General features: G+C 40.0%; 1 protein-coding gene across 2 annotated transcripts; it reads right to left on the reverse strand.

Annotated features, from left to right (window-relative positions):
- Positions 1–1,484: 1,484 nt before the first annotated feature.
- Rnmt (RNA guanine-7 methyltransferase) lies at positions 1,485–26,173 on the reverse strand. Of its 2 annotated transcripts, none has more exons than XM_052155738.1 (11): positions 26,095–26,173; positions 20,395–20,811; positions 18,766–18,907; positions 17,010–17,135; positions 14,797–14,909; positions 12,719–12,900; positions 12,416–12,580; positions 8,020–8,137; positions 6,936–7,037; positions 5,684–5,717; positions 1,485–4,931 (listed from the first exon to the last, which is right to left on the reverse strand). In XM_052155738.1, the coding sequence occupies exons 2-11, from the start codon at positions 20,767–20,769 to the stop codon at positions 4,894–4,896; spliced, it is 1,395 nt and encodes a 464-aa protein (XP_052011698.1). In that variant the 5' UTR covers positions 20,770–20,811; positions 26,095–26,173; the 3' UTR covers positions 1,485–4,893. The 2 variants fall into 2 exon arrangements, with proteins under 2 accessions (XP_052011698.1, XP_052011699.1); XM_052155739.1 differs by lacking the exon at positions 26,095–26,173 and adding an exon at positions 25,898–26,000.
- Positions 26,174–26,245: the final 72 nt, after the last annotated feature.

Here is a 26,245-nt window from a genome sequence, read left to right on the forward strand (position 1 = left end):
TCTTTTCAATTGCTGGAGATTGTAACTGTAGATGCTCTAGGCAGACATTTTCATATTAATCCTACAGATCCATGAGTATAGGCAGTTTTTCATCGTCTGGTGTGAATTTTTTCGCCTTTAAAGTTTCCACTGTCTAACTGGTGCTCTAATTCTGCGATTAGGTATATTCAATATAGGGGTGAGGATAGAGGGGGTAGCAGCTATTTTGAATAGAACTGCTTCCCTGATTTCTTTCTTGATGTCTGTCATTGTTATCTAGGAAGGCTAGTAATTTTTCCGTTAATTTTGTATCCTACCACTTTGCAATACTTTTCTGGTGGACTCTTGGGAGTTTATGTATAGAATCATCGGCAAGAATATTTTGACTTCTCCCTTTCCTATTTGTATCTTTCATTATCATCTCTTGTATTATTAGTCTAACAATTTCAAGTATTACCTGGAACAGTAGTACAAAGGATGAATATCCTTTTCCTGATTTTAGTAGAAATGTTTCAGGTTTTCTCCATTTAGCATGCTGCCTGTGGTGTATTATTTGCCTTATATTAAGCTATGCTCCTTGTATTTCTGGATTTTCCAGAACTTGTATGAGGGAGTATGAGATTTTCCCAGCGGTCTTTTCTGCACCCAATGAGATGATCATGTGAAGACTTATGCCCTCAGAGTCCATGTATGTGGTATATTACATTGTTGACTTACATATGCTGAAGTACCCCCTGATCTCTGGGAGTGAAGTGATTAATCATAGTGAGTGCATTCTAAAATTTGGTTCATTCTTTCCAGAACTTTTGCATCTACTATCATAAAGGAGCTAGCTTGCTCTGTAATTTTCTTATGTTTCTTTAGCTTAGTGTCATTCTGGCTTCATAAAAAGAATTTGGAGGTATAATTTCTTTGTTTCATGGGACAGTGTAAAGAACACTGGTCTTAGTTCTTTGAGTTTCTGGTTAGGTTCTGTGGGAAATCAGTGTGGGCTTGGGCTTTTTGCTTTGGATGGAAGGTTTCTTAAATGATGTTTCAGTGTCATTAGTGACACGTCTAACTTAAAAAAATCTCTTCTTGGTTTAACTTTGGTAGGTCATGTGCAATTAAGAAATTCATTCATTTCTTTAAGCCTTTCTAATTTAGAATATGGGTTTTGATGTGTTCTTACAATCCATGGAGTTTACTGATGCCCCCTTTTAATACCTCTCATTCTATTAATTTGGGTCTTTAAGGAAAGACACTTCCTCCAAGGCCACACCGCCCAAATCCTTCCCCCATCTACTCAAACATGCATTTAAGTCTCCATTCTCATTCAAATCCCAGTTGGCATTATCAAGAATGTAGGGCAATTGAAGCTTCTAGGTAGCTGATAATATGAATTGGTGCATGTACTAAGACTCTGGAATCTTATTCCTAGTAGGAAATGTAGATACCTACACAAAAACTCATTTCCTGGATAACTGTGGTAGTACAGTTCCCAAGCTAAAAATGAATCAAACCACCACTGTGTAATGTTGTTTATTCATACATGGAATACTGTACAATCATGAGAATGAACAACGTACATCTATTGAGAATAAGATCTCATGAACACTGCCGGAGTGAAAGCCAAAGAACGTATTTTAAATTTTATTCACATAATATTCCAAGCCAGATGCAATGGGTTTTGCTTAGAATTGGATGATGGTTGTGATGACATAATAGTCAAAAGGGAACGAACTTCTGGCTTCTGTATTCATGTACGTTCTTTCTCTGAAGAATCCCTGATTGCCTGTATAGATACAACACTTCAACAGAGTTTAAGCAAGCAAATTCACATAATTAGGCCTGCCTAACTTAATTCAGAGACAGCATCTTAAGAGACTGTCTTGCACTGATATATCCACACAATAAGGTTGGGGGAACACCATCACCTCTAATGTATACATTCCTCTGGTTAGAGTACTAGGTCTCCACACCATGAAGAATAATCTATCTCTATTCCTGCCAGGGTACCTTATTTCCTAAAGCACTTTACTCAGAATTGATACACCTAAGTCAAGGTGCCTTAGTAATTAACACTCAAAGTTGCAGGAACCACCTGCTATACCCTTGGAAGTATGTGAGCATGGGATTTAAGGCCCACTACAGAGCACACATGTTAATGGGGCTCTGATCTTGAGAAATTTGTATCATTTCTGCCAGTCATCAGACAGGTCCACTATTTGTGAGTGACTCTACTCAGTCAGTCTTGCTGATAAGAGTCAGTCTCTAAAGTGCTTTGGGGCGGGGGGCACTGAAGTTGCATGTGAGCCAGCTCTGACAGGCTTGAGGATCTCTGTACAGGTTATGTTACCAGAAGGATGGGGAGGGACTGACAACTCCTCAGCTTCTCTCCACTATACACTGGACTGTTCTCAAGTGAATTCTAGACCCAAACAATTCCATGTCAGAGTTCTAGGTCCTACTGCAGTGTAGCTGTCCCCAAGCCAACTATCTCCAGTTTGAGTTGTGTCATTTCCAAAAATAGTCCACATGATCGTTATTTGATTTTTATTTATGTGTAGTTATCTGCATGTATGTGCAGGTGCCAGCAGAGACTGGAGTGCTGAAGTCCCTTTAATTGGAAGTACAGAGAGTTCTAAGCCATGATGTGTGTGCTGGGAACCAAACTCCAATCCTCTGATAGTTGCAAGCAAGCACTCTTAGGCTGTAAGTCATGTCTCCAGCCCCTGATCTTCATTTGGAAACAACCTGAACATACAGTGTGTGGCAGGCCTGGGCACATCTGAACAGCATCTGCACCATTTTCATCACTGAACCCAAGAGAAGGGACTCTTTCTGGATGCTGCAATAAAAAGCCACACCTTTCTCATCAGGTACTACAAGCCATGACATAATTAAACATTTAGGTTCCAAGAATGCTGGCAAGGTCTTATTTGTTGAAAGAAACAATGGAAAAGGTCCCCTTCCCATTTTTGTCAAGAATCCATCCTGAGTCATGAACTTCTACAAGGAGCGGTGGAGGGATGGAGGTTCAACAGATAAGGACACAGAAGGAAAAAGGCCGCTGCTTGAACTGTTTCTGTAGGGTGACATCATGGGAACTCTCCTGTCTTTGAGAGCAGGTATAATGACTAGAGCCCATCTCAGACCCAGGCCAGTTTTCTGAGTCCTCAGGGAAAGGCCTAGAAACACTACATTTCTCTTCTTGCTGCTTGGGACAGCCATCAATTAGTCCACCCTTTAAGGAATTCTTCTCTCCTAAAAATGACCCATGGGATGGAATGGGAAGGGCAGAAAGGACTAAAAATGACGTATCACCTGGTAACTAAGATGATGAATTGTGACGAAGCTTTCTCTACACCACATCATCAAAATACTTACTGGTACTTTCCCAGGAATACAATGAGCCTAAATTTCTAAGAGCAAGAACATTCCTCCCCACCCCACAACCCACAACCCCTGCACCAGAACCAAACCTACCCTCTAATACTAAGAACAGTGACTATATATAAACTAGATTATGCTTTTACTTTTTTAAATAATTATTTGTATTTTATATGTGTGTGTATCTGCCTGCACATTATGTATATGTACTGTGTGCACACCTGGTGCCCAGGGGGGCCAAACGATGATGTCAGATCCCCGGAACTGGAGTTACATGGAGCTGTAAGCTGCCCCGTAGGTGCTAGCAACTGAACCTGGTCTTCTCCACGAGTGGCCAGCACTCTTAACTACTGAGCCATCCCTTTGGCCCTGAGCCTACTTTTAAAGAAAGTACTATACATTTTTATAGAAAATGGCATCTTTGTACTTGCTCTTAAGTTTCTTGATGTATCTAAAGGCTGCAAGTTTCTTCAGTGTGGCCTCAATTCTAGAAGTCAGCTCTATAACTGACAAATCAATGACAATCGTGATGGCTGTGAGACAGCAAGTAAAGATCTGGAAGCAGCTATGCTGACTACTATACCATTAACGCCTCAACAGTGAATATTTGAAAGACAATTAGACAGTGGGGTCTCCCTTAGGGAGTCCTGAGAGGGTGGGAGCTGCGTGTTGGGACCTGGAAGGATAGAGCATTAGTGAGTTCTACTGGTGAGGAGCCATCTAAAATGTATCTCCCGTGCTATTCTTGTTGCGCATGCACACATCAGAAAACAACATGGAACAGAACTAGAACATGGCATTTTCACAAAATCTTAAGAAAATCTAGCCATGGAATCACTGTCCAATGAAGAAAGTTAATCGTACCTTAATCACAACCTCAATAATTGGATATGCTAACTGCTATGGTAAGAAATTCTAAAGAGAATATCAAACCATTCCACATTAACTCTATGTTGCCATCTAAAATTTTCTATAGAGTCTCAGAATTGCAGTGTATTAGCAAATAGATATTTTATTGAAACACAGTCAAAATCTAGCCAGGTAGCTCTTATCACAATCTAAAATCAAAATTTAATCTTATAACTTTAGCAATATATATTGAACACTTACATTCAAGTATATAGAACACAGTCTATTAAATCTTGAAAAACACTGTAACAAAACTTGAAATGAGCGCACAGTGGCAACCTAGCGTTCCTTTGCCAGTTCTACAGTATTGTAAAATCAGCTCTGTAAACACATTCAGCACATCACTGCACTGGAGAGGTCAGTCGCTCTGACATGCCTTGCTATAGTTTTGACAGTAGAGGAAAACAATTCTTACAACATTACTTAAAAATAGATTTTAAAGACAACTCATCCTTATGTACACACATTATGCTAACCTGTCACAGACAGTAAATGTCAAATTTATACACTGGACTTTGTTGGCAGCATCCTACACATTTAGAACTTACTATTAAAATAAACAAACAGCTGTCGAATGTCTCTGAGATGGTCCGCTCCGCCTGGAGGATGGAGCGCTGCTCTAAAGCAGCGTGCTCACTGCTGCTTCTCAAAGGCAAAAACCAAGTAGATGCCTGGAGAAGAAAGAGAAGGGTCAGTCCAGGGACTCATCCTCGGGACGATTCTCAGGCGGCACCAAGGAAAAAGCGTCATTGAGTCTCTAAGTTCTATTATTTCAGTAGTTTCAGGGGTAAATAAAGGATCACTTAAGTGTATTTAAAAACAAAATTCTACTCATCCATTTAACACCACTAACACTAGAATCCCCGATTTTAGATACACAATCTGAACAAAATAATTGAAAGTCCAGATACTACTGGACACTCGACAACAGTGACAGTAGTACTTCTCAAGACTTTGCTAGTTTGAAGCTCTAACTTTCAACTTTCCATCTACCTTTCTCCTCTTCAGCACTCATAATGTGTCTGTATAACACTTGTTTTCAAGCACATGCTTCATAAGAGCCGTCCTTACTCTGCTGTGATTACTGTTCTATGTCCCCTTTCCTGTCAACATCTGAGTGACCAAATTAAGTAATATCCATGGAAGTACTGCATAAGCCAAACAATTCAACAGAATCCTGAGAAGACACAGGCAGCTACTCATTAACAAGTATGTAGTAAAATTACACATGCTCATGAAAGTATGTTCGATAGGTATTTTCTCTTGTCACTACACAGAAGTGCAAATGGAGGTGTGTGTATGTGGTATGTTTCAATGTATCAGCATAAATACAAAATATATCAGAAAAACACCATTTTCAAGTTTTAATGATCCCTTAAAACAGAGTCACAGAGGTCATCAGTTAGCTAGATGATATACTCACTTGTAGCTTCCCATTCGGACTTACTTAAGGTTCCCTAGAATTACAGAAGAAGGAAAGCTTCAGATTCAATACAGTAGTAAACGTAAGCTTATTTCTTAATGAGGCCAGAGGCCGCAAGACCTCCTAACTTCAGTGTAAGAGCACACACTGCACACAGTGTTATGTATACACACCTAAGAACAGCTGTAAGATTAAAACTTTCTGAAGAAAAACACACATTTCCTTACTGGAAGTTAATCTCCCTGCCTAGTAGTGGCTGGGGAAGGGAGGTAAGAACGGAAACAAGTATCCACCTTACACTTGTAACTTAGAAATGAAAAACTGAACAGTGCACTTTACCAAAGAACCACAAGGTATGTGCAGCTTTGCACAGGACACTGACATCATAAGATCTAGTTTCAGTTCTAGAACCTAATGTTAATTTGGAGAAATTGTGAGTGAAGAAAACTATAAGACATTAAGGGAAATGTCTGCAATATTCACTGGGACTAGTATAGCTTGTCTTATCATCATATACTTAATTTTTTTAAAACTGAAGAGCCTATGTCTTAGTCAGGGTTTCTATTCCTGTACAAACATCATGACCAAGAAGCAAGTTGGGGAGAAAAGGGTTTATTCAGCTTACATTTCCATACAGCTGTTCGTCACCAAAGGAAGAACTCAAGCAGGTCAGGAAGCAAGAGTTGATGCAGAGGTCATGGAGGGATGTTTCTTACTGGCTTGCTCAGCTTGCTCTCTTATAGTACCCAAGACCACCAGCCCAGGGATGGCACCACCCACAATGGGCCCATCCCCCTTGATCCCTAATTGAGAAAATGCTTTATAGCTGGGTCTCATGAAGGCATTTCCTCAACTGGAGCTTCTTTCTCTGTGATAACTTCAACCTGTGTCAAGTTGACACATAAAACCAGCCAGTACACTCTGCATAAAAAGTCAATACAAATAAAAATATGCTATTCTCCCATCTCCCATTTAAGTTCACAGAGCTGAGTATTCTGTCTCTGGAACTCTGAGTTAGCGAGGATTTTGAAAACCAAGCCTGTGACTTTGACCCCCTTAGTGGCCTCATAAAAAGCTCTGTATGCTACTCAGTGAAATAAACTGAGTTTATGTTCTACAGCATCAAAAGTCAGCACAACTAAGGGCAAACAGATTATTGCTTGTCAAACCTGTAATCTAGGAAGCCCAAGAACTGCAGGCACGTGAAATAAGCCCACGCACCTTTGCTGTGGCTATCGAAGCTGGGACTTACCAGAGGTAATCTCACTTGACTGTTCTTCATGTAGTCTGCTGCATGTGCGTAGTCACCCACTTTTTCAGAGGCAAGTTTAGAGTTCTCATTTGCAGGGTATGACTGTGGAAAAATGCAAATTCTACTTAACAGACCTCGCAGCAATTTATAAGTTTGACAGAGTAAACACTAAAAAATGTGATTGCTTTGCTGCTTTCTCCGGTTGTACTCTAAGCTGACGACCTCACACCTGGATCCCAGCAGGAGTGGGAAGAGGACTGCTTCAAGTCTGCTCTACATAATAAAGCCCAGGCCAACCAGTACCACAGAAAGAGACCTTGCCTCATAACAAACACAACAAAAACAAAGAAAAAAATAAGAAAAGAATATTAATATTCTAAACTACATGGACGCCTTGAGTTTCGCCTGGTGTAGCTCTAGTGAGTCGCTAGCACATGCTACTCTATAGCTGTGTAATAGCGGGAAAGGGAAGCAAGCAGTGACTGCAGCCTCACTGCTCTCCTCACAAGCAAGGATTACGCAGCCCTGGCCTCAGTGTATGACAAATTACTAAGGTGTCACCAGAGTCCTCACAGAACAAAATTATACCTTGGTCTAAGTACTTGCTCCCTAGGCCTGGCCAGGAGGGCGCTAAACTGCTGACCCCGTCATAAGAGAACTGTTGTAGACAGGGAGGTCTCAGTTTTACCCAGAAACATGCCTGTCCCTGCAGGGACACAGCTACTCTATCAGACCTCTACTAGGCAAAGGCAGGAGTGCTGCAGACAGAGCGCCAGCACACAGACGGGAGTCTTTCCAGTCCACAAGGCCAGTAAGTCTGAGGCTGAGAAACCTTAAAGTAGGCCTGACTACACAGGAAACAGAACTAGATTAGAATCCCACTTATTTATGCACCAGGTGTTTACTGACCATCCACTAGGGAAGTCTCTTCCTAGCCTCTGTTCTAGAAGGTAGAGAATCGACAGCAACCATAACCTGCACAGTTCATCTAACTAGGCAATGTGTGAAGAACGCCAAAAAACACCCCAAATACCAAACATATTCGCCATGTCCTAGAATCTTTAGACATTGTCTGTATACTTACCTCCAGAGCTTGCATTCGTTTTAAGAGCATTTTGTTTTCATTGTTCTTAATCTTCTCTTCATAGAATTCCAGAAATGTTTTTTTATAGATTAGTTTCATATTATATTTCTTTGCCATTCTGTCAAAAAGATTAATTAATGGAAACACTTTCAGATGTTTGTAATTTATTTTAAGAAAATTATTTCATAACATTTCTGTGCCCAAGTTGAGGGCACTGGCTCTCTCTTTCCATGATGTGAATCCCAGGGACTGAACTCAGGTTACCATGCCGGGCAGCAAGGGCCTTCCCCACTGAACCACCTCTCTGGTCCTCTCTCATACAGCTTAGTTTTGAAGAAGTCTACTTTTGACATCTGGGTTTAACTAAAAAAAGCTATTTACTTATGTTAACTGAATAATAAAAATGAAGAATAAGTAATAGTTTTCATGCCCATGAAGAAAGACGCATTCTAAATATCCATAAGCTTGCAGACAGGTCTTCCTCTAGTGTAGCAACCAACCATTCACAGAAGGGGCATACAGAGTTCTTTCCTATAAATTCTACTTTCTTTGCATTTCCACAGCTGCAAATGATGCAGCATCTTTCTTAAAGTAGTTTCATTTCCTGCATTCTCTGGCAAAATAAATATTATATTTTTATCAAAAGAATATTTTGGGTGGCTTTGCAGACCATTTTACAGGTTCCCCAACTTCTTTCTTTTTTTTTTAAATGAATATTTTTTTAAAGATTTATTTATTTATTATATGTAAGTACACTGTAGCTGTTTTCAGACACCAGAAGAGGGTGTTAGATCTCTTTACAGATGGTTGTGAGCCACCACGTGGGTGCTGGGATTTGAACTCATGACCTTCGGAAGAGCAGTCGGTGCTCTTACCCACTGAGCCATCTCTCCAGCCCAGGTTCCCCAACTTCTAAATGTTAAGGCTTTAAAGTTTGTTCCAGATTCTATGTATTTCTCTGGATCAACCACATGGGCTGTTGGAAGCTGTCTGGAATTCAACTTCTTGTGATCACTGTTCATTCACTCTTACCCTGGATATGTCAGACGCTCTAACTTCCCATCCGAAGGGTGACTCTTACAAGACTGCTTTGTGCCTGTTTTCATCACTGCAGTGAATCCATCTACCTTATTCTATAGTCCTTGTGGTCAATACATCAGAGCTCTCCTTCTCTTACCCACGTGTCTACTTCCTACCATATTCACTCACTGCCATCCTATACTGCGGGGCCATCTCCTGCTTCCAGTCCTACTACCCCTCAATGAACTTTCCCAGGTACAGCCAGATTCAGCTTGCAGATATACAAGGGTGGTCATATCACTACCCTCTGCAGGTATCACTTGGCTCCAGGATATAATCCCAAAGACTTCAGCACTGTCTCCAAGCTATTTACTTGGGAGGTTGGGGGGGAGAGGGGGAAGAATACTGCCTTCTCTCAGCAGCTGTGTTTTGGTTCAGCCCCACTCTTCTTAGCTCAGCCTTTTTGACACTTCCTGAGTTTTGTAGGAACAGCCAGCCTTCCTGTCTTCTACATTCACATCCCATTCAACTTAAAAGCTATCCTTATAGTTCTCTTCTGCCTCCTGTTAGCACACCTGCATTTGCTAAGTTTAAGCAACCCTGAGACATCACAGGTAGTGGGTAAAGGAAGACAAATGAACATATATACAAGACAAGGCTTGAGTAGGAGGGAGCAGTTGAGGGAAGAAGGCTGAAGGGATGTCAGAGGCTCCTGGCACTGGGATACTGCAATCACACTTAAGACTGTATTGTTATCTGAGCTACCCCTTCTTGCACAGACAGTATGAACATATGTACTTCTTTGATTCAAGGAAACTAGCCAGGCAGTGGTGGCACACACCTTTAATCCCAGCACTTGGGAGGCAGAGGCACGAGGATTTCTGAGTTCTAGGCCAGCCTGGTCTACAGAGTAAGTTCCAGCTACAGAGTGAGTTCCAGGACAGCCAGGGCTACACAGAGAAACCCTGTCTCAAAAGAAAAAAAAAAAAAAAAAAAAAAAAAGGAGAAAGAAAAAAAGGAAACTAAATTATAATAAATCTCCAAAACAAGTCACTAGAAACAAAAGCAAGTTATACGCAAAAAAAGGAAAAAAATTCATTATAAAGAACCCAATTTGTGCAATTTGAATGGGCTTTTCAATAAGTTAACTACATTATTGTTTTGTTTCTTAATTAAATGGCAAGAAACTAAACCTCAACATTTTTTAGATTTAAGATTTAGCTCACCAAATGCTTACACAAATACATTTTAAAAAATGATATATTAGGCAGTAACCATGCATTTTCTTGGTAAAACCACTGTGCCTCTCATTCCACGCACACTGCCCTTCCTTTGACTGAGCCCCAGAAAGAAGGAACATAAGCAGGGTTTTCACAAGAGGTCATTCTCTGTGGTTCTTGCCCCTCCAATGTGACACACTGCTGTAAGGTCCCTTTTCCACTCCCCTCAGCTCCAGAAGTCAGCCCAGGACTGGCCTACACTTCTATTAAGGTTTGGATGCCTCAGCCACACCTGAACCTGTCTAGGGACCTCACTGAAGCAATCACTCCCAGTGAGTATAATTAATCAATTATTGAAAAACCTATATTGGAATCAGCTGAGCATCACCAGTCAAAAACCAAAATAGGTATTTCATTAACAGAACTATGCGCTGCTTCTACTTAGGCTGAAACCAACCAAGTTTAGTTAACAGCAAAGGGAGAAACAGATGCCCACTCTACATAGGCGGACTGAAGAAACTCATATCAAACACACAAACAAACTAACTCCAGCTCACTAAGTCCCAACACAAAACTCAACAGGAAAAAGCCAGGAGGGCATGGGCAACACTAAGTGGACTTAACTAGCAGCAGCAGCAGCAGCAGCAGAGAGGGATATGGCTTTGTGAGGAGGATGCCAGAGGAACATGGGAAGAAGTGGATATGGGAGGGAGGGATTTGATCAAAACTGCAACTCCTACATGAAAGTCTCAAAAAAATTAATGATATGAAAATAATTATATATTAAAGAATGAATCTATAATTTTCTAAGTTTATTGTGTTCAAGCAATTTAAGTAGAAAATAATGCTACATTTGCTCAGCACTGAACAGTCTTTCACATTACTCCTTTTTTTTTTTAGCTGTCTACTAAAGCTACTAATTCTGTTAAGTAGAAACATCAAGCTAACATAAGAAACAAATGAAAAAAAAGAAAACTAATTTTTTTTATGAAATTAAAGGGCACTCTCTTTCCAAACATTTTAAAATAAAAAGCACATTGATTTAAACTTGTAAGTAGCATGGATCTGTAACAATGTACAGTTTGCTCATGTCCTTTTACTTGATTTGCTCTTGCCTTCCTCCCACCCTTTCTCCACCTCTCTCTCCTGCTCTCTTGTTTCCTTGTTTTGAGGCAGTCTTACATTGTAGCCCAGGATAGCTTCTAACTCACAGTAGTCCTCCTGTTTGAGTGTGCTGAGCAGATGGAGACAAGCATGGCACCTGGCTTTGCACTGACTCGTGGAAGGTTTACAATGTTACAAGATGACTGAGTCTAGATTAAAACATTCACCAGGCAAATCTAGGTGAGCAAAACCCCTCCTGCTTCCTCAGTTAACATTCAAAATAGAAGATGTTTGCTTTCAAAAAGTACAAAATGAAATTCCATCATCTGTATACACCTTGATCTAAGTTGGCTTTTGTTATATTCTCCTGGCAGGGAAACCCTGCAGATTAAGGTATACAGCACAAAGTCTTGAAGCCACAGCACATCCAACACCTTCAGTTTTTCCTGTTCTCAGCTCACCAGATTCTCAAAGAATTAATGTGCATGAGAGAAAACACCATGGATCAGGACTCTAATCTAGGCATGGTGGTGCACACCTTTAATCCCAGCACTAGGGAGACAGAGGCAAACAGATCTCTGTGAGTCCAAGGCTAGCCTGGTCTACACAGCAAGTTACAAGATACCCAAAGCTACATACAGTCAGAGACCCTGTCACAAAAGAAGAAAGATAAGGAAAGAAAGAAAAAGAAAGAAAGAAAGAAAAAGAAAGAGACAAAAAATGACTAGGCTATTCCATGGGCAATTTCAAAGCTAAACTGAAATACTGACTTTTGATAATCTCTTTCAAAAGAAGATCCTGGACTTATGAATTCTCATCTTTATATTACCAAAGCTGTGTCTGCTTCCTGTAGGAATCATTATCTTCACCCTTGAGCAGAAACAGTTGGCTCCCTTCCCTTAGGAAAGTTATTAAAAGTGAACACCAATTCTGCAGCTAAGGTTTTTTCTTGAGGTTGCATTTAAAATACAATATGACTAGCAATACTAATTTTGTCCCCTTAGGACAGGGATGAGGGGAAAGAAAAAAACCACAGATGAAGACATTCTTACTCAGTCAGCAATGGAAAATAGACCAAGAATTCAGGGACATCCACAACACCTTCCAAGTTAAAGTCATATTTGCAGCCAAATAAAGGATAATTTCCTTTCTTCTGGAATTTCACAGTGTATATTTCATTTCCAAATGATTCTGTTTCTGAAGCTTCGAGGCGTCTTCTATTGGGTTATTCCACAGGCAAAATAAAAGAATTATAATTAATATTTTTCATCCTATCAATCATATGCATGTAAAAAACTATATGATACCATTTTAAAAGATACCAGACCAATTTTAACTGGATTCAAGTTACTTACATCAGTTCGAAGCTATTGGGAGTGGTACCAATAAAATAGCCGCCAGGGTTAAGCCTTCCACAGGCATTTCTAAGCATCATATCAGCCTGTTCCGAGGACTCAAAGGAGTAATGGCAGGCAAACTGACAGCTGCAGATGTCAAAGTACATTTCTGGATCACGGAATTTTTCAACCAAAAGTTCCTGTAACAAATATAAATGGGTCAGTATTTTAAACTAATTAAAACATAGAGCAAAAGGTATTTTTAGTAAATTACTAGAATTTGGGGCTCTTAAAGTAGACATTCCCTGACAGTAATCAATAGTTTTTAGCAATCTTGGACTTATTCTTTGTCATGTATATATTATAGCAAGAACCACTTAATAAAAGCATTCTTTCTTACCCTGACCTAAAAAAATCTACAGGTCTGGGTAGATAGCACAAGTCAAAGTGAGGGACAGAAGCCATACACAGAGCTCACTGGCCAGCCAGCACATCCTCATCAAGAATCCCCAGGCCCCTTCAAGAAACACTATCTCAGGAAAAAGGAACAGTACCCAAGATTCACCTAACACCCACCCACTGACCCAACACAAACACGAAATAATCAAGATTTTGATTTTCATGGTGATCTTTAAAAAGTGGGGAATTCTGAAATCATGTTAAAAATGTGTCCAGCCAGAGAGATGACTTGGTAGGTCAAAGTCTCAGGCCCTGCAAGTCTGAGTCTGTGACCTTGGAATACATGTAACTCGGCATGGCAGGATGTGTCAGGGGCCTGACCATTCATATGGTGGGATGAGGGGGACACAGGAGAATCCTCTGGAAGCTCACAAACCTGAGGTGTAAAGGACAGGAGCAAACAAGAGGGCTTCCTTCACATGAGGGGAGGGTGAAAACTAAGTTAGGGCTCCTGACCTCTGGTGGAAGCTGTGCCACAGACAAAAGACGCCAAACACACTAGGCTCACATTAAATAAACAAACAAACAAACAAAAGTGTTGCATAACATTCCAGTTGGTCTTGAGAGCTAAAATAAACCGACGTTGGACAGTCCCTTGGGTCACTCAGCCCGTAGCATCCAAAAGAAACAATACTTAATTTCAGCTGCAACACACATTCATCCTCGTTCTCAAGGCTGCAAGCAACGTATGACTGAACAGGTACTGTTTCAAGGTTCTTAAATACAATCATTGAAGAGGATTAATTCAGTTGAGAATCTCAGAGGAACAATGGAAGGTGAAAGTATGACAGGACACCGTCCTCATAAACTACAAGATGAACAAACAGGCGCTTAAATCTGGTCTATTTTGAAATAAAGCAGCCTTTCATATCCTCAGGTTCTGTAACAGTGAAGCCAACCAATAATGGATTCAAGATTTATTTTTTAAATGAATATGTAGACTTTGTTTGATACTTATTTCCTAAATAGTGTGACAACTAGTTACACAACATTTTCACTATTTTTGGTACCATAGTAAAATCATCTAAACATGCTTTTAAAGAATACATGAATACCTGTGTAGTTATCCACAAATATGTACCATTTTAGATAAGGGATTTTGAGCTTCTGTGGACTCTGGGACTTTAGGAACATTAAGGGATGACCATCTGAAAACAAATCTTACCCAAATCAAAAAGCAAGAGACTTCAAAATATCCATTTATTAAAAGTAAAAATTGCCTAAAAGTACCCAAGGATTATTATAACAGAATTTCTAATAGAAATTGAAAATGCATGCCTTAGGATTTTTAATGTTTGTCTCAAATCACAATTTAACAAACAAATCAATCTCAAAAATGGGAACTGCAGCATGTGTGAGGCCCTGCATTTTGATCCCAGCACTGTAAAAAGAAAACACACGGTAAAAGATGAGGCTGGAGAGATAGCTCAGCAGTTAAGACCACTTGCTGCTCTTGTAGAGGACACAGGTTGGATTCCCAGAACCATGCAGCAGCTTAAAACTGTCCTTAATTCCAGTTCCAGGGTATTTAATACCTCATCAGTACCAGGCATGTATGTGGTGCACACTAACACAAATGCAGGCAAACACTGATATACATAAAAATAAACCTAAAAATTAAAACAAAAAATCTGTACCTTTGAACAGTCAGCAGTTATAAATTCTGCACTAAAAATATGCTCATTATCACGACGACATCTCATATCTTCATAACGTTGCTGACATTGTTTCATAGAAATATCAGCCATATCTGGAAGGGTAAATAAAGGGTGTAAACGTGAACACAGAATAGCAACTCAGTTGATAAACTGTGGCGCGAGACCAGGAGTGTGCTAAGGACCAGGCTGTATGGGTCTGTCAAGTTCCTTTTAAACCGAGGCTTTGTTTCCTTTGTCCATGTAAATGTTCAACTACACTCCATACAGACTAGGAAGCGTCTCTGTTCCTGTAGAGCTCTCTTAATGGTACTTAGCCAAGGCTAAGCTCATCAGCTTTATCATCACTGCATGTGTGGAAGTCAAAGGACAGCTTTCGGGAATTGGTTCTTCCCCTCCATCATGGGTTCTGAGAACTCATCAGGCTCAGACAGCAAGGGCTTTTATACACCGAGCCAGGTTCTAAATATCCATTCAAATGGGAGGCAGAAAACTCAGACTCCAACTTGAACTATAAAAGCTAACAGCACCTATCAGTTCATTTTGTGAAACACCACCAAGTCATTGTTTTCATACTGAAATGCATCTGTCCTCCTTGCTGTGAGATTTACATGTGGGACAGAGAAGCAATGACGGGTAAAGACAGCCCTTAGTCACACATGCAGAGCAGTGGCACCAAGTGGTATACGGAGGTGTCCTGAGTTCTTCACTATCATACACCAGTGGGGAAAGCCAGTTTTCACTTAGAATGTCCTCCCTAAAACAGCAGAAACTCAATCTTGACTGATTCCCATCTCCGAGCACTACCACGGGGAAGTAAGGAACAGTCTTTTCCTGCCACTAGCCGCACCCAGCACGTGAGCTGACATTGTCCTGTGCTCAAAGAGTCACCTAACTTGAAAGAATGGCTCTTGAACTCTATCATACATGTATTTTTGAAGATGAACAGGGTCATTTCAAGGGACACAATAAATAGTGCTTATTGCCAGAGATAAAATTTGACATTCAAAAAAAAAAAAATCAGAAAAAAAATTTCTATCAACCACCTTTGTGGCTGGTGATAATATTAAGAAAATGTGATTTCTTGGTGTGAGTCACAAGATAACTTCAATAAACAGTACTTTCCAGGTATTCTGAAACCATTCTGAAACTTTAAGGCAGATCAACAGGTCTGAAAGTAAGGGAATACACAGTGTTTGCCAGAAGGCTTCAGATCCCACACCTAATTCCCCTTACAGAATTCCCTGCTGCTTGACTTCTCCCCAATAATGGATCCACAATTATCTGAGAAAGGCTAACACCACCTTTCATTTATAACCACTTATTCACCAAAATAATAAAATGACCTGGTAAATGTAGAGACAGTTCTCAAAGTCTACTTGCCAGAATTCCCATTTAACTTCATTTGTACGAATTAAAATTCATAGCCTCAATTTCTAACATGTTCAAGGATCAACAGTTTTAGCCACACATATAAAATTATCAATTCTTCAGTAATTGTTTTAGTATATATGACTCATCAAACAAGAAAAATTAAGAAAATGACTGGTTTGGGCATCAGACAGAAAGATGACACCCAATAGAATAATAATATAATAGCAACAATATATTCTTTTTTGGGGGGGAAGGTCAAATTAACATTAACTGTATTACAAAACCACCAGAAAAAAGCCTTAACTTTTGTTTTGTTTTGTTTGTTGTTTTTCGAGACAGGGTTTCTCTGTGTAGCCCTGGCTGTCCTGGAACTCACTCTGTAGACCAGGCTGGCCTCGAACTCAGAAATCCGCCTGTCTCTGCCTCCCAGTGCTGGGATTAAAGGCGTGCACCACCACCGCCCGGCCTTAACTTATTTTTCAAAACACCTATCTATGCAATGTCTAAGGAGAGAAGGTGCCTTCAGATATCTTAGCATCATATTGGCAAAGAGGCCCCTTAATTTCCCGTTCACCTAACTGACCAAAATAATTCTGATCGTTTAGTCGTGTCATCTGTTTAGTTGTTTCATTCTCTTTACTAGCCCTGTACCCGTGCATGTGTGTACACAAAGGGGACGGTGCAGGTACCACCCCCCCCCCCCTCCTCCTCCATGCAGGTCCTGAGGTGGTGAGACCTGCACGGCATGGGCTTTCACCCATGGAGCCATTACACCGCCCCCCCCAAACAGCTTTTACATCGTCAGCATCTATCTTACCTACCAGCGCACACGAGCCTGCTAATTCTCCCCTTCCTCCACTTGAGCAAGTCTCCACCTTTTCCACATCCCAGGTCCAAAACAGTGATGTCACGGTTTTTTCTTTGTCGTACCTTTTCTAAAATTTCCCCTAAAAGAGAGAAATCAATCATAACACATCTTCTCTATTCTATTCTACTGCAACTTCTTTAAAACCCACTAACTTCTGTCTCACAAATCACATGGACTATACCACACTTATGTAGAGTTAGTATTAAACTGGTATTCTAAAATCTAAAGAGGAAGTCACATGATCCTTTATTACTGATGAGTACACATGTCACTTTAAAGGTTAAAATGATTTCTTGAAGGTATTCAAAATGTGAATTATTAAGTAGGTGATATTTAAGCTCTAATTTTAAATAAAAGCTGGTAAGAGAAAAACTAACTTGCATTTCTTATACCTTTTTCCATTGCTTCCCATAGCCCAATGTCTACCTGGGACAAACTCAAACTAAAGCAGCTGTGGAATGATAATAGTAGGTGCTTCTTAGTCTTCAGTCAGCCTGAAGAACTGGCCAAACTACACCTTTCACCCCAAACATTTGACATAAATGAGGTATTCAGTCTTACTGAAACTTGATACAATAATGAGTCTTACACTTATTTCCCCTATTTTGTTACTTTATTTAATGCTTTATAATTTGTATGGATACTATTTGTGTGGCTAAATATTCACTACCAATATTTCTGCCTTTCTTTTTGGATTTGGTTTTTTCGAGACAGGGTTTCTCTGTGTAGCCTTGGCTGTCCTGGAACTCACTTGGTAGACCGGGCTGGCCTCGAACTCAGAAATCCACCTGCCTCTGCCTCCCAGAGTGCTGGGATTACAGGCGTGCGCCACCACCGCCCGGCTTATTTCTGCCTTTCAATATGTCTTTCTGTCATGAAAAAAACCACCAATAATCACCAAAACAACAAGGTGATTGTGACATGCAGAAGCACTTGTCAGAATTACCATTAAACTTTATTTATATGAATTAAAATCAGACAAATAGGAAAAAACAAAGAAACTTCACTATAAAAATCCTTAAGATATATTCCTAAAATTTCTCTAAACATACATACAAGTCTGATTTAACTAGACAGAGAAAGCAATATTTACATTCTAAGTCATGTGAGTGTCCATAGAGAAAACACTAATTCCAAAGCTGTATGTCTTCATCAGTCCTCAAGGGAAACACTGTCCTCAAGAAATCATGGAAGACAGACAAGCTCTGTAACCAACACTGACTCAGTAAAAGCACACAGGTAGAGTCCTACCGCTGTCCTTTTCTCGACATAATAAAAACTCAGTGTTCAATCCAGCATGCATGTCACTAAAACTATTATGTAATAGCCTTGAGTAACATTAACTAAAAGAATAAAGGTATTTCACTGCTGGGTGAAAACCTGTTTAACTTAATATTAACTAAACATTATAAATGTCCCATACAATGAACTAAAAACAAATAGTAGAATAATTTCTCCCAAGGGCCTATTTCTGACTCTGTTACCTTTTAAAACCAAGTGTAAGCACCAAGGGGAGAGGAAATGATGGCCTTCAAAGCTGACATGCAATTAAAGGGAAGACCCACAGCAGGAGAGGGGCTGTGGGTGCAGCTTAGCTGCACAGCACTTCCAATGTGTGCACCCTTGGGTTCGGTGAAAAGCAATGTACCCCAATAAAAATTTAGATAAAAATTTAAATCTCCCAACTAAAGGGCAAAAAACAGTCATACCAATAAGAATACTTTTAATCCAATTATTAAAGTTTCTTAGGTAAAAAATTCGACTTTGACTACGCTTCGCCAAGCCAACTTCCTGAAGCTCATTATAGTGGGCAGCCACGGCTGAGCTGTGTCCCTCCTCCAGCTTCTGAAACTGAAAGGAACAGAATTAAGGATTAGAAAGGCAGGAAAAGCCTCAGATCACCTGACTTATGTTACAGATCAAGCACGCGCAACTCAAGCGTGCTTCACAAAGCAATGGCTGGACCCACAGAATAATACCAATTACTATCACCCCTAAGAAGGATTGCCCTGATTCTTTATAAAAAGAATCCCCAGTTTAAGGTCCTGACTGTGACCTTCACCTATATAATTTAAGACTAAATGTTTTAAGAAAACTACTGTGCTTCAGAGTTTTGATTTATTCAACTTAATAAATTGAACAATGAATGAACTTACTAAAGGGGAGTGAAAAAAGTAAGCTATTACATTTTAGTATCAGTAGGGAATTACTGTTATGAATACATAATGCATATGCGTGCGCGCGCGTGTGTGTGTGTGTGTGTGTGTGTGTGTGTGTGTGTGTGTGTGTGTATGTATGTATGTATTTAGTAAAATCCTAAGCATTCTACAAAAATTCCATAGTAGGTAAAAGCCTTCAGCCTCTGCTTACAAAGCATCTAATTCTTTATTTTATATATCAAATTCAAGGGTCAAATTTTACTTGGGAAAAAAAAGTCTTCCAGTGTAAGTTTAAATACTCAAGTTTAACATATAAGATTGCCTTTTTACAAGGACACTATTGGTCAAAGCCTGGCCTGCTACTTTCTCTTTCAAACCTGATAACAAAATGTTACTAACTTGCAAAGTATTCTCTTTCCAATGGCAGATTCAGCCTCGGTATCCTTCCCAATATGACGAATGTTTGTTATGCCTTGCTCTGCATCAGCCTCTTGCATCAATTTAACCAAAATTATGATAACTAAGTAAACCAGTCTAGAAGCTGGAAATTTTTATACTTTAGCACATTAGTAAAGGAGACTAAAGCTGGGCACAGGTTTGACACTTACTACTTTAAGTCATCATCTGTCTACTTGAAACACCCAATGAAAAAGGGCAAGCGTAAAACAACAAACAAACATCAATAGGGGTTAGAGATGATCAGTAGTAACTCCCTACTGATACTAAAACATAATAGCTTACTTCCTTCATTCCCTTTTAGTAAGTTCATCCATTGTCCAATTTATTAAGTTGAATAAATCAACTCAGCACTGACTGCTCCTCCAAGGGTCCTGAGTTCAATTCCTAGCAACATGGTAGCTCACAACCATCTGTAATGGGATCCTATGCCCTCATCTGGTGTATCTGAAGACAGCTACAGTGTACTTATTTAAATAAATCTTGAAAAAAAATAGTAAAAAGCAAACTACAGAAACTAGCTTTCAAGGTTCTGGTCAAACAAGAGAACAAGGTTCACCTTAATAACATTTTAAGAGTTAAGAGTGTATTATACTTTAAGATTATACTTATTTAAAAGCAAAACATTCCTAAACTATTTGTTTAAATGTGTCTATAATTTCTCTACAGCTGCTCCATCCTCCTAGTTAAATTAGAATTAAACATAAACTACCAGCAGCGTACTTTCCGCGGTGGCCCAGCATCAGCATCCTGAGGCTGCCGTTTTCTCTCTCTCTGGTTAAGCCCTCCAGAAGGCTGGTCTTCCGCCACATCGCTCCTTTCCAGTTTGCTTCTATTTGAAGCACCTCCATCATCCTCAGAGTGTTTTTCCTCTAAGAAGATTTCAACATCGAGTTTTCTTTTCTTGGATGGAGAATCTTGTACATAACTCGAAGTTTGCTCTACAAGATCATCTTCTTTCGGAATTTTCGGCTGATCTACTTGCTGGCATGTAGGAGTCTTTTCAGAAAGCCTCTGCCCCGATGCAGCGGTGGTTTCATTAACACTCAGAGGAGATTCTGTTTCAGAATCTACAGATGCTTTTGCAGAACTTTCCATCTCTGGTTACTTGAACTGACAGCAAAACCTCATTAATCAACACTGGAATAGTCAAAATAATAAAGCATGATTTATACATACTAATGATAAGACTCTAAAAATAATCTCAGTCATGCTGCCCAAGACATTTACGACCATTCACTATAGACAGGAATGTAGCCCTGTACCACAAACGTCACAAACTGAACAGTACAGTTCTCAAGCACGAGCTTTCTAACGGCATTCTTTAATAATGTCAAAAGGCTGTACACACCAGAACTAAAACAATGATTATATATGCATCATATATGAAGCTATAAATATATAGTAGTATTAATTAGAATGCCTCCAAACACCTACAATTTTATTTATAAAGTCAATAAGTACATTTAAAAAGACAAACGAAGTTAACATACACAAATACAGGTTTGGCATTTAGACCTGAAGTCCTTGGATTAGCCATCAAGTATACACTCCATTACCAAGCAGCTTTGTTCAATCAAGAATTCCTTCTATTGTTATATGTATTAATTTTTACACAGACATAAACTTGTTAAGATATACTTATTAAATTATTGAGACTAAATTATTTAATTAATGAACCATTAAGGCATTGCTTTGGGTTGGAAATTATTTGAATAGGAAATTGTTTGAATTATTTGAATAGGAAATTGACACTCACAGGCTTGGGTGTCAAATGCATGGTTCCCACCTAGTAGTGCTATTTTGGGAGATTATGGAAATCTGAGAACATGGGGACTAGTGTGGAGCAAGTAGGTCACTGAAGAAATACCACTGAAGGTTATGTCCATCCTTGGTAACCTCCCCCTCTGCCTCTGTCCATCCCTAGGAAATGAAGCTCTTTAGTCACACACCACTGTTGTCATGATATTCTGCCCAAGTGCAAGGAGCCAATCAATCACAATCTGAAACCTCAAAAAGTACAAGCCAGAGCAATCCTTCATCCTTTAAATTGCTTTCTCTGGCATCTGGTCAAAGTGATGCAAAAGTAAGACTAGAAGCAGAGGTGGGTTGCCATGCTGTGACTACCTGACAATGTTGTGCAGATACCTTGGAACATGATCCTGAAGCAATGTGTGTATGTAGGCTAGTATGTTGTAACACAGTAATATGATCACGCTTCATGTTTCTGCCCTTGATTCTCACTGTAAAGCTGGTAAGATGTCTGAGCATGGTCTCGGGTGCTTTTAATCCCAGCACTTGGCTAGCCAAGATCAAGGGATCTCTTTGAGTTGGAGCCAAATTGACAGTGTTCTAGGCCAGCTAAGGCTACCCACTAAGAACCCATCTCAAAAAGCAAAAACAAAACACCAAGGAATGTGGTCATTTCTTCTACTAGATTAACTAGTCTGTGACAAAGCTTCACTGCAGAAATAAATCTTTACAAATTCTTTACCAGAGTGTAATATGAATGACCTGTAGTCCAATTCCCCAAAACATCCTTGTTCCTGTCTCAGACCACTAAGCCTGGCCTTACCGACTGTACTCCTGTCGACCTTCTAATCTTCTAATTTCCCACCAGAATTACCCTGTAATTTTTTTTTTTTTTACTTTACAGGGTCTCATAGCAAAGGGCCTGACTTGAGTGTCGGAAATGTTAACATTAGTGAACAGCAGCACTAAACTGCTGAGGACTGAAAGCGGGCTCCGTGCATTTGATTATCAAATGATCACAGACCTTTGGGGCTGGAGCAAAGTGTCACTGTGTGGGAAACCCTGTACAGGTTTGTGGTGAGTGTCTGGTTGATTTTTCAGCTAGTAGCACTATGTTGAGAGGTCCCAGAGACTTAAGGAGAAAAGGCTGTTTGGAGGAAGATTGTAAAGTATGTGTGGTTGCCAGTAATTCCTTCTGGGCTCCCTTGAGGAAAACTGTCTCCTCCCTTACACTCTCACTAGCATAATGCTCCACATTACCAAGAGCCTGGAGTGATATTCTGCCTTACCATGGGCCCAAAACACCAAAATCAAGTAGTATGGCCCGAAATCTTCTACATTATGAGTTATTCTTTTCTATAAGCTGCCCCCTTACATGTGTCACACAGGAACAACCGAGTCAAAGAACAAAGAAAAAAATCAACTAGGAAAATAAATTACAGAATAACTACTATAAATCAGTATATAAAGGAAAACTGGCTACAGAGTTATAAGAACTCTTACTTCCCCTCTGCCATTTAATGCCTAGAAGAAACTTAGTTTTACAATCATAAAACCACAAGAAATGTTATCCTTAGCTGTAACTATTGCCTAAAATTAGCACTAGTGTTTAAGGGTGAATTTTATTCATACAGTCTACACAAAAATAATACAGGAAGTCAAGATGTTGAAATCTTTATTTCCTAATGAACCCTGTAATTACAGAGAAAGTGAAGAGTGGGACTAGCTTTAGAACAGCCTGAAGACTCATCTTTAAATCTCTTTCAAATATGTTCTGGAGCATATGCGTAATTTGGGAGGAAAAAGAAATCTATAAGAAATGAATTGTTATGGCCTACATATTCATTCAACTACTATGCCAACCTACTACTACAAAAAAAATGCATGTGAACTATCTCCACCAAATTTACAACTTTAATACTTCTACAAAAATATTAAGCTGTGTTACTGAAATAAATGGCAAACAGAAATCAAAAGTCAAAACAGTAAGAGACCCTGAAATTTCAGGTCCTAAAAGTAATGAAGACATGTGGTGGTCTGAACAAGAATAAGCCCTTTAGGCTAATATATTTGAATACTTGATCTCCATTGGTGCTACAGTTTGGTAAGCATTAGATACACGGCCTGGGTAGAGGAGGTGTGCCCCATGGGTAGGCTTTGAAGCTTTCTCAAGGCGAGTTTATTCACACAGCACTCTGCCTTATGCTTGTAAATCAAGCCACACTCTCAGCTACTGCTCCAGACCCATGCCACAGGCCTGCCTTGCCTGCCTACCTGCCACCATGTTTCCCTGACATTGATACTCATGGACTAGATCTAACCCTCTGAAATTATAATCCCCAGATAAAATCTTTTAAAAGTTGCCTTGGTCACGGTGTCTTATCACAGCACTAGAAAAGTAACTAAGACAAGAGGTTAAATTAACATTTAAAGACCTTTTGCATAAAGAAAAGATGAAATTATTTATATGAACAAGTTAAAAACAAGTCACTGGAAACTGGTAAGGATTTCAGGGGACATTAACTTTCATTAACCAATACTCCAAGCAAAAACAAGAACAAACAAGCAAACCAAAATGTGTCACACAGGAACAACTGAGTCAAAGAACAAAGAAAAAAATCAACTAGGAAAATAAATTACAGAGTAACTACTATAAATCAGTATCAAGGAAAACTGGCTACAGAGTTATAAGAACTCTTACTTCCCCTCTGCCATTTAACGCCTAGAAGAAACTTAGTTTTACAATCATAAAACAATGTGAAATGTTATCCTTAGCTGTAACTATTGCCTAAAATTAGCACTGGTGTTTAAGGGTGAATTTTATTCATACCATCTATACTTCCACAGATTAGCCATCATAAAAAGCATTCAATACTACAAAATGGTTAAGAATGTCTAGAATCCTGTGACAAATGCCTCCATGATGGAGCACTTTACCTAGTACACAGGAAAGCAATGGCTCTTACCTCAAAGGAGACAGGAGATAGTTTATTCTGGAGTCAAATTTGTGACAATGACTAAGGGACTCTGATGTGGGTTACTAAAATCCCATGTTCTAACATAGTATCCACTCCATTAAGTTATATAGTAGCAGAAGAAAAAAAATCATAAATCCAGACACTTCTCAAATACATAATTGGAACATCAGATAGGTGGGTCACAGAAAGGCAAGTAAATCTCAGCTACAGAAACCAGACGCATCTGACAGAATCTTTTGCCTTTTAGTTGGTCAGAACCAGAAATCTGTACATTCTAAAGGACTTATCTTATGGTCACAAAAATGTCAGGTCAAATACAGAGCAAAATAAGTGCCAAGGGGACTAAAGATGGACCAAGATAATTAGGATCTGGACTTGCAACATTCCACCTTATCCAAATCACTCAAGTTCTAAAGACCACCAAGATTCTAAAAACCAATTTACTGCTCTGTAGTCCCAGCTTCTTTCCAGGAATTCTTCTTCACAACGGCACGCTCTAGGCTCTGGGTTTGATCCCTAGCTTTGTATCAACAACTGCAATAATAAAACTATCAGCAATGGAAATGAAAATTCTTAGGAGATGTCCCGATAGAACAATGCAGAAGGGAGTTTATGGTAAAAAGTAGACTGCCAGGAAGTTCAGTATTTTTACCTACAATCACACTGTAATTTACCTCACAGTGATCAAGATATTCTAAAGGGATACCTAGATCTCTTGAGCTGTCAAATTGTTGGAACAATGAACACCAAGTTAGAGAGGGAGGAAGTGTGGGAGGGAAGGAGGGAGGGAAGGAAGGAGGGGGTGAGGAGGAGGGAGGAAAGGAAAAACTGACTATTCCCCTAGGAACTTTATGCTGAGATGGGAAGGAAGCACGCCAAAATGAGTACGCGACGGAAGCCCATGTAGGCAAGACCACACTTTGACCAGGTTGCATTTTTCTTGCCTTCTATTTAAACCTCATCCCCATTTCAAGACCCACAAAGATGGAGGGGTTATTGGATGGATCTCTCTGTGCCAGCTCCCAATGTCACACAAAATAAAATCTTTTTCTGCTTTTTATTATTAATTCAGCTCTTCTAACTGGCTGGCGGAAGTGTGCTTGTTGGGGTATGCACAGGCCAGGACCCCTCCATAGTTCAGTGACGGCTCTAAAGCAAATCATTTTTCTTGCTCATCTCAGTTTGTGCCTGCTAGCTAATGATCAAGCATGACCTCGACGGACCACCTTGACTGTCTACAGCGGGGTGTAGGACAATGAAACAGAAAGGGGAAAGCAGCTCTCCGACTAAGTTCATCTGTTTCCATCCCCGGCCCAGCTTTCTACTCAACCTCTGGTTCAGGATCCTAAGGCAGCGCCACAGACAGAACAAACCCTCTATGGCTCCCAACATGTCTCCGGCCCATCCCTCATCACAGCCCTTCGGCCCGAGCAGAAAAAAGCACAGGAGCTTGTCCTCCCGGGGCTAGTGTGGTCTGGAGGAGCAACAGCACCCACCGTGTCCAGACAAGTAGTACCCACACTGCTTCCGGCTACGGGCACAATAAATCCCACCGAGCAAGAACCGGAGGCAGGAGGCTAACGGGGAACGAGCCCGGCCAGGAGTCCCGGCGTTCGGCCTATCTTTGCTCTTAACACACAAGATTAAAGACAAAGAAGCAAGGAAAGGCCAGAACGCCGAACGCCACACTCACCCACACAGTCATCCACGATTCTGTTTGCGGAAACGCCGGCTGGAGCCACGCGTGCCTTGTTACGTCACTTCCGGGGAGTGAGCCCGGGACTAGTAATTCCAAAGCCAGGCTTGGAGCGTGGCTTCCTCCGCGTCGGAACTACGAGTCCCAT

Source organism: Apodemus sylvaticus, chromosome 13 (genome assembly GCF_947179515.1).
Source record: "Apodemus sylvaticus chromosome 13, mApoSyl1.1, whole genome shotgun sequence".
NCBI lineage: Eukaryota > Metazoa > Chordata > Mammalia > Rodentia > Muridae > Apodemus > Apodemus sylvaticus.

Excerpts from the sequence above, each read along its gene's own strand:
- Rnmt (XM_052155738.1), bottom strand. The coding sequence starts at position 20,769 with ATGGAAAGTTCTGCAAAAGCATCTGTAGATTCTGAAACAGAATCTCCT. Across the intron at positions 18,908-20,394 it reads ATGCTGGGCCACCGCGGAAA|TTTCAGAAGCTGGAGGAGGG; the intron begins GTACGCTGCTGG and ends TGTTCCTTTCAG. Across the intron at positions 7,038-8,019 it reads AACGAATGCAAGCTCTGGAG|TCATACCCTGCAAATGAGAA; the intron begins GTAAGTATACAG and ends ATTTTTCCACAG.